General features: G+C 53.6%; 2 protein-coding genes and 1 pseudogene across 2 annotated transcripts; 1 reads left to right on the top strand and 2 right to left on the bottom strand.

Moving 5' to 3' along the window:
* The first annotated feature begins 2,827 nt into the window (after positions 1-2,827).
* Positions 2,828-4,249, top strand: LOC136460951 (aspartyl protease family protein 2-like; annotated as a pseudogene).
* A 539-nt stretch (positions 4,250-4,788) lies between these two features.
* LOC136458869 (protein STRICTOSIDINE SYNTHASE-LIKE 10-like) lies at positions 4,789-5,953 on the bottom strand. The gene has a single exon (XM_066458777.1). The coding sequence runs from the start codon at positions 5,859-5,861 to the stop codon at positions 4,830-4,832; it is 1,032 nt and encodes a 343-aa protein (XP_066314874.1). The 5' UTR covers positions 5,862-5,953; the 3' UTR covers positions 4,789-4,829.
* Positions 5,954-6,588: 635 nt separating this feature from the next.
* On the bottom strand, positions 6,589-8,121 carry LOC136458870 (GDSL esterase/lipase At4g10955-like). The gene is made up of 2 exons (XM_066458778.1): positions 8,054-8,121; positions 6,589-7,707 (listed from the first exon to the last, which is right to left on the bottom strand). Exons 1-2 carry the CDS (start codon positions 8,113-8,115, stop codon positions 6,705-6,707), a joined length of 1,065 nt encoding a protein of 354 aa, XP_066314875.1. The 5' UTR covers positions 8,116-8,121; the 3' UTR covers positions 6,589-6,704.
* Between the last annotated feature and the right edge of the window lie 293 nt (positions 8,122-8,414).

Genomic DNA, 8,414 nt, shown 5'->3' on the forward strand with positions numbered 1-8,414 from the left:
CCATCGAGAGTGCCAGGAGCTCTCCAAGCAGCTTCTTCTACACCCGACTCGCCAGGTCAGTGCTCCTTCTCGTCCCCGCGCCACCAACTCTGATAGGACAGTGGAGGAGGATACGCTTTGTAGAGTTCTGGCGCGTACTCATGTGAATCTCAGTATATCAATTTTCAGCTTTTAGATGGGAGATTTGGCCGTCGTGATGGATTATGAAGCTGCTCCTTTAGGATATGGTAGCTTATCTATGGCCTCCTGAGGAGGTGCGAGGGCGCATGTATGGGTTGGGTTTGACCGTCTGAGTTCCAATGCAAGCACCATGATCGTTTGATGACCTTATTTAATTGTGTAGTGCTGGGTAGACAATCAGGAATTTTTACAATCCGCCTAATCCTTGGGATGTGCTGATTTAGTAGCACTGTAGCACCCAAAACTTTATAATTCAGGCGGTTTAACTACCGTGGATTCTATTCTGTGCTGTCACAATTTGCATATTGCTATCACAGTAAGCAATAGAGGAAGGCTTTGGATATCTGTGTTTGGATGAATCATGTCTCTTCCAACACCATTGAGGTTCATCAATTCTGTCTCTTTCGCTGCAACACTGGGCATCTACTAGGTTGTTCATGATGCTTGTGTCAACGCAACTTGGAGTCAATGTATGTGCTACAGAATCTGTGTGAATTACTGAAATTATTATCTAGTAACTAGAATTGTATCGAACTGTTGGAGGAAACGCCTTTGTAGGGTTTTTGTGGTGTGCATTGTTAATTTGTTAGCTTCTAGATCGTATGGGAGGTTTAATGATCAAATTGGGATTCAACACTGTTATATGGGCTTATGGGAGGCCTCTTGAGAATTGCAGCAAACCTATATGGATCGACCAAGTATCGTTTAGGTTTTTGTATTGATATAAGATCCCAAAGTGCTTATTAGATGCCTTGAAGTATTCTTATCTGATGAAATTATATGATTGGGCCATGTTGGGTTAGAGTTAGACGCAATTGATTGGTTCCATCGCCCAAATAGACATTAACAATTCCAGAGCCCACCTAATCATTGTGACGTTGCTAATTTAGTGGCACAAAAAATTTAGGATTTTTTGTCTTCTATTAACTAGTGTGAGTCCTAGTTTCTGTGGCACACAGTTTGCATTTGGTTATCAGAAAGAAATGCATAACACGTTTGGATGAATCATGTCTCTCACACCACATTGAGATTGATCAATCATGTTTATTGCCTCTTGTTTGAATTACATCTGCTGAACTAATAGAAGATTGGTGTGCTTGCTTGTTTATTTGGGGTGACATGCATGATGTTTTGTCCGCATAGGAAATTACTGCTGTATAAATTGCCTGCCTATTAAACTTTTTATGTCAACTGAAGTTTCATGTATAACTCCAGTCAAATTATTTATTGTTGTCTGCTAGCCACCCATGCTGAGTTTGATATCAACGATATGTTTTGATCTAATGTTGGAGGCCTACAATATCTTTGAAATATATTAGAAGGCTCACTTGCTAGTTAAATTCTAAGTATTACACGAAGATGGTGGACGTCACTGACAGTCAGTGGAATTCACCTACATGAACTATTGGGGCACCTGGCAATATTGATTTCTGGATGCATATATCCTGAATTTATGTTCAATGGCTATGTAGCCAGTGCTTGTTTCACAAACAGAAGTTAATAATAAATGAAACTGTACTGCTGCATTTTAGACAATTTTTTCACAACACACGATTTGAGAATTATGCATTTTGTATGTGTTTCTTGCAGCCTTCCTGGTCGTTACGAGTCATTCTGGAAAGAGCTTGATGGTGCGAAGCTCCTGTGGAAGAACAGAAGCAATCTGAAGGTTGAGGATGCTGGTGTTGTGGCGATGTTTGGCATCGAGTTGTATGCGTGGTTCTGCCTAGGTGAGATCGTCGGTAGAGGATTTACTGTCACGGGCTACCATGTCTGAAACCTCTGAATGCCTGCCTTACCTCTAGAATTAGCAACCACATTAATCCACATTTGCCGACGAATATTATGGAATCGGTGTTAGTGATGCAACGTTTTGTTATTTGGAAGTACTATTGAATCTTGATGCTGTGGAACTATATTCATCTCGGTGGACGGGAAATCATGAGCTAATAATTTACTGTATATCATGCCTTTTTTTGGAATATTTCCCGGGCCGTTCTCGGGCATGCCTTGCGCCCGTGTTCCGTCAGTCGTCCAAGCGGGATTGCATTGCATGCGCCCGGTTCCCGCCCCCCCGATGCTGTCATGTATTTGTCATGTGGAGTAACTCTACTGGCACTTGCAACTTTGGTGAACAAATCGTGAGCTCGGCAATGCCTCCGCGTTTTGAGATAAACACCATCTGATTATCCGACGCTTGCTTTGCTGACCGGACTGCAATTGCGGAGATGCAAGAGCAGAGAAGCACCATCTTTGGACGAAACTCTCAGTCTGTCGCCTGCAATTGCTGAGATGCCAGAGCATAGCACTATCTTGTTTTGATGATAGCGGAGGGTACGGTTTTAAAGGAAACTGAAATTTAATAAACACAAGGGGTGTTTCAAATTAAAAGCCAGTAGCATTCATTCATACCATAACTGAAAACTTACACCAGGCGTAGTATATAATTGGAAAAGATTTAAAACGCATGCTGCACACGAAGAATTTCCATCGGCCATCTTTAGCACGTCCGGCCCGCCGCCCGCCTCTTCACCGGTCTACCACTTCGCGCCATCGTGCCGTCATAGAGTCGCCCGACGCTCTTCCGCTACGGTTCCTCCTCGTCGTCCTCGTCACCTTCACCGCTGACGCCACCCAACGACCAAAAATGCTGCACATCCCCGTCGTCCACCGAGACGCAGTCTTCCCGCCCCGGCGCGGTGCCGCACCGGGCAGCCTCCGCCGCTGCCGCCATGCTGCCCCCTACACCGCACAGCTAGCGTCCTTCCACTCGATCACCGACGACGACGACGACCGGCTCCGCTCCCCCGTCATGTCGGGTGTCCCCTTCGACAGCGGCGAGTACTTCGCGGTCATCAACGTCGGCGACCCGCCCACGCGCGCGCTCGTCGTCATCGACACTGGCAGCGACCTCATCTGGCTCCAGTGCGCGCCCTGCCGCCACTGCTACCGCCAGGTGACCCCGCTCTACGACCCGCGGAGCTCCAGCACGCACAGGCGGATCCCCTGCGCCTCGCCGCGGTGCCGCGACGTCCTCCGCTACCGGCTACCCCAGCTGCGACGCCCGCACCGGAGGCTGCGTGTACATGGTGGTGTACGGCGACGGCTCCGCGTCCAGCGGCGACCTTGCCACCGACAGGCTCGTCTTCCCCAACGACACGCACGTCCACAACGTCACGCTCGGGTGCGGCCACGACAACGAGGGGCTGCTGGAGTCGGCGGCCGGGCTGCTCGGCGTCGGCCGGGGCCAGCTGTCCTTCCCGACGCAGCTGGCTCCGGCGTACGGGCACGTCTTCTCGTACTGCTTCGGCGACCGCATGTCCCGCGCGCAGAAAAGCTCCTCGTACCTCGTGTTCGGCCGCACGCCGGAGGTACCGTCCACGGCGTTCACCCCGCTGCGGACGAACCCGCGGCGGCCCAGCCTCTACTACGTGGACATGGTCGGCTTCAGCATCGGCGGCGAGCGCGTGACCGGATTCTCCAGCGCCAGCCTGGCGCTGAACCCGGCGACCGGGCGTGGGGGCATCGTGGTAGACTCTGGCACGGCCATCCCACGGTTCGACCGGGACGCGTACGCGGCGGTGCGCGACGCCTTCGACTCGCACGCGGCAGCGCCCGGGATGCGGAAACTGCACAACAGATTCTCGGTGTTCGACACGTGCTACGACCTCCGCGGGAACGGTAGTCCCGCAACTGCTGTTCGCGTGCCCAGCATCGTGCTGCACTTCGCCGGTGGTGCGGACATGGCACTGCCTCAGGCGAACTACCTCATCCCCGTGCAGGGCGGGGATCGCCGGACGTATTTCTGCCTAGGGCTCCAGGCGGCGGACGATGGCCTCAACGTGCTCGGCAACGTCCAGCAACAAGGCTTCGGTGTTGTGTTTGATGTCGAGAGGGGAAGGATCGGTTTCACGCCAAACGGATGTTCAGTTTAGGGCACGTTCGGTTGCAAGGGAATGACTTTCTGGAAAGATTCCTGGCTGGATTGCTTAGTTAATTTGTATAAGCTTCATCAGGAATGGTTCCTGGGCTTGTTCCAAGACAACCGAACGAGCCCTTAGTGATCAGAAACGAGGACTGGTTCAAAAGGGATTGCTACTTGGGGAGCCAATTTGCCGCATGGAGAATTTTTAGGTATTATTAGCTGATGTTGTGATTACATGTTATAAAATCCGGCAGAGTCGAATGATCTTTTGCTGGGTTGCCACAGCAGTGCAAGTTTTTTCACCTTTCACACTCCTTTTATTTTTTGACAAAAAACTTCACATTTTTCGTGTCACGGTGGAAGCTCATCTATCTATTTAATACAACAAGTGTTAAAAAAAGTTCCAGAGTCTAGAAATTTTGAGATTAATCTGAAAAAGAGAAAAGAAGAGTCTAACCTATAATAAATAAATACAATTAAAAGAATAGTACATGTCAACAGGTTTATATTATAAAAATATAATAAACACAACTAAAAGAATACATAAGGATCTGTTTAAATCCACCAGTGTTGGTAATACTATTTTATCATGGGACGACATGAAACTAGCAGCTAGTACTTGCTAATGAAATTCCTAATTCCCAATCTTTCTTTTTAGATTTTCCTAATTTCTAATCCTGCTAACATGACCATAGCTATCGTTGGCAATTTGGCACACAGCCGCTCAAGCAACGAGGCCGACGTACTCGAGCTCCACGGAGCCCAGCCACAGCTTCCCCCTCCTCTCCGCCACGTCGCTCAGTGTGACACCCTTGGCCGCCGTAAGCTCCTCGACCTCCACCCCGTGGGCGTCCAGGCGGACCCCGACGAGGTGCTTCACGGGAGCCGTCGCCGGAGTCGCGTCCAGCCGCTGCTTCTCCTGGTTCAGCGCCACCCAGTAGCCACCCTTGCCGTCCCGCCTCACGTTGTCCGGGTAGCCCGGCAGGTCCGTCAGCAGCTCGTACTGTCCCGCCTTGGCGCCCCGGAGGAAGTACGTGAACGCCTGGCACGGCACGGTGTGCGCGACCACGACCTGCGCGCCGTCGCGGCTGACGGCCACGCCGTTCGGGTACGGCAGGCCGGCCTTGAGCACGGTGACGCTCTTCGTCTGCGCGTCGTACTTGAGCAGCCGTCCCGTCGAGTCCGCGTTCATCATGATCTCCGTGTTAAACCTCCTCGGGTACGTGCTGCTCGAGTCCGTGAAGTACACGTCGCCGGTGGCCTGGTGGACGTCGAGGCCGTTGACGAAGTTGAACGGGACGCCGTCGGCGCTGGTCGCCAGCACCTCGGCCTCGCCGCCGCCCGGTCCGACCCTCATGAGCCCCAAGTAGGCGTCGGCGATGTAGAGGTCGCCGGTCTTGAAGTGGAACTGGAGGCCCAGGGGCCGGCCGCACATGCTCTCGGTCTCGGCCGATGGCACCACGCCCGCCGTGCACAGGGGTATCTTCCTGTAGTTGGCGCTGTGCGCGAACGTGGTCCAGCCGACGGCGCTGCCGCCCCACTTGAGGACGCGGCCGTCCGAGACGCCGGCGTAGGGCCCCTCGCTTTTGCCGTCGAAGGCGAGGCTCTCGGCGCCGCTGACGCCGCCAGGTAGAGGGAGGTGGAAGCTCCAGCGCGTGTCGGTCGTCTTGACCTGCGCTGCGGCGCCCGGCGTGGCGAAGAGGGCTAGGACGACGACGGCGAGGAGCGACGCCGCCCGATTCAGCCGCCGCCCCATTCTGTGCAGTGCGTCTCCCGACTAGCTTGCTTCCTCGCGATGATCTACGATGCGTGCAGCGTGCGCTCTCGCAATCTCTTGCAGCGTGCGCTGGATTTGTCGTGTGTTCTGATGTGCCTCTCGCGGCGCCGGGGGCTCGCGTTTTATGGCCCTTCTCCCCGTCGCTCCTTACGGACTCGGCCGCTGTTGGCGGGAGATTTCGTTTACGAGCCGGACCTGCCGATCACGAGACGGTCCTGTTGGTGTTGGGATTTTGGAAGCTGGCTCGCGCACGCGGTTTTTTACCTATCACAGTTCGGCCCTTCTGTCTCTTTGGATCGGAAGCTCGTGGGCGTAGCCGCGTAGGGACCTCCAAGATTTGTGCGTCAGTTCGCCGTTGCTTGACAGGGACCAGGGCCTCGTCGCGCACAAGCTGGTTTTTTTTTTTTTTTGACAACAGCGCACAAGCTGGTTGTGGCATCGTCCCGCACAACGCAGACAAACAGAACGACAAAGGCTGTTGCGCGAGCGACAAAGGAGAGCTTACATCTGTGCTTCCTCACACGGAAAATTTGATTTTATTAAAAAAAAGGTTATATCAAACGCCTTTTCGCTGGTTGATTTCTGGGCTGGTTTGGGTTGGCTGGTACTGGTTTATTGTGAGATGAAAACACTGTTGGCAGGCTGGTTTGGGCTGGCTGAAACCAACAAACGAACAGGCCGAAAATCGTCATCATAACTCCGAGTCTTCAACGGACGAAGAGGACGATGTTTGGAAAGTTACACTTCTAGCTTTGTCGCTTCAATCCAAATTCAGACTCTCTTGGTCTTGGATCTCCAACACCACGCATCATGATCAAGGTTTCAAGTGTAGTAATGCGCGGTGCACTCCAGTGACAGGTCGGGCCGCCACCACTGGTGGATCCCGTGCGCCGTCTTGAAGTCCGGCGACGGCACGCGGTTCACCGTCAGCACGGCAGAAGGGAACAGGTGCAGCGGCTCGCAGCCGCCGCCACCGCCGCTTCCACCCTTCCCAATGCCCAGCAGCAGGTCCTTCACCGAGTTCCTCGTCGCCAGCCTCCCCACGGCGCCGGCCCCGATGGCCTCCATCTTCCTGCGGTGGTCGAAGTACCCCACGTACTCGGCGCTGATCGGGTCCGCCGGGTTCACGAACAGGTTCGGCACCCAGGCCGCCATCACCGCGAACGACGCCTCGTGGACGCTGCCGCCGCCGCCGCCTCGCTGCAGGACGGCCGCCACTCCTGCCGTGACGAAGCTGTTGGCGATGCGGATGCCCTGCCTCAGCCGCCGGTCCCCGATCCGCTCCACGGGCGCGGACACGAACGGCGCGTTGAAGAGGAACGTGGGCAGGGCGGGGGCGCCCGCCCTGACCAGGGTCTTGGCACCCAGCGTCGCGATGGCCGAGCCCAGCGAGTGGCCCGCCAACCAGACGCGGCCGTGCTGCCCGGCCGCATCCGCCAGGGTATCGTGGATCGCCTGCATGGCGGCGCGGAACCGGGACTTGCCTTCCAGCCCGTTGCGGACTAGCTGGAGGTCCAGCTCCAGGTCCCGCTTTGCCGAGCCCTTCTTGGTGATGGTCCCGCGGAAGGCGACGGCGTAGTGCGGGGCGCTGGCGGCGGCCGTCGGGTCGAGGAGGTGGAGCGGCGGCTGGAACACGTAGACGGCACCGAAGATGGAGCCGTCGGCGGCGTCGATGAGCACCTGCCGCAGCTCGAAGTGGAAGAACCTCCACCACGCCGGCGCGCGGGCGTCGGGACCCTGCCGGTTGCACTGCCGGTCCCGCTCCAGGACGTACACGCCCTGCACAAGGCTTGCCATGACGGATCGCCGGTGGTGAGGGCAGTTCCTGGCCGGACCAACGCCGATAAATACAGGTAAGCAATTCATATGATACATCTTGATCTCATCAAAAAGGAAAAAATGCCACATTGGTAATGACAGAACTCAGGAGCATATCACGTACTACATCGTCTGACAAAAGCGTTGGAAATAGATCTAAATTTGCAGGGGCCAGTTTCACTGCGATCGGCTTGTGTTCATTCAGGATTCAAGAACTAGGAGAAAGTAAAATACTCTATTCATAGTCGGATAGGCCACAATCTTTCAAGCAGAAGTAGAAATTGAAGCTGATGCTGCATTGCTGATCACTACAGTTGTTGTTTTGCCTTTCAACCAAAAAGTAACCAACTCACCAGTTCACGTATGCCAAATACGTTGGCCCTGAAACATCAAAAAGGTCCTTCTGTGGCGTCATTTTGGTTCTTCTTTCTTGTTCTGAACCTTCTGTCAAAGAAAGATGAGAAATGAATTGTTTGTAAAGCATGCTGGGATATCTTTGAACAAATTTACATATATACTTACTAAAGAAGAAATCAATCAGCATGCACTTTTGCAATTTAGACGATAGAGAAGTTCAGGCCCAACCAGAGCACCTCTAAACCCAAGGTAATCTTCAGAGTTCTTTCAGAAACACAGATGGATAAATCAAACCCATATTCCAACAACATTTCGAAATACCCCTCATCCCTTACCCCTTGATGCTTCATCCTACTG

The sequence above is a fragment of the Miscanthus floridulus genome, chromosome 6 (assembly GCF_019320115.1).
Source record: "Miscanthus floridulus cultivar M001 chromosome 6, ASM1932011v1, whole genome shotgun sequence".
Classification (NCBI taxonomy): domain Eukaryota; kingdom Viridiplantae; phylum Streptophyta; class Magnoliopsida; order Poales; family Poaceae; genus Miscanthus; species Miscanthus floridulus.

Bases quoted from the DNA above. Each gene is read 5' to 3' on its own strand.
- LOC136458870 (XM_066458778.1), bottom strand. From the start codon at position 8,115: ATGACGCCACAGAAGGACCTTTTTGATGTTTCAGGGCCAACGTATTTG. The intron at 7,708-8,053 runs GTGAGTTGGTTA...TGGTCCGGCCAG, and splicing joins TATTTGGCATACGTGAACTG to GAACTGCCCTCACCACCGGC.
- LOC136458869 (XM_066458777.1), bottom strand. From the start codon at position 5,861: ATGGGGCGGCGGCTGAATCGGGCGGCGTCGCTCCTCGCCGTCGTCGTC.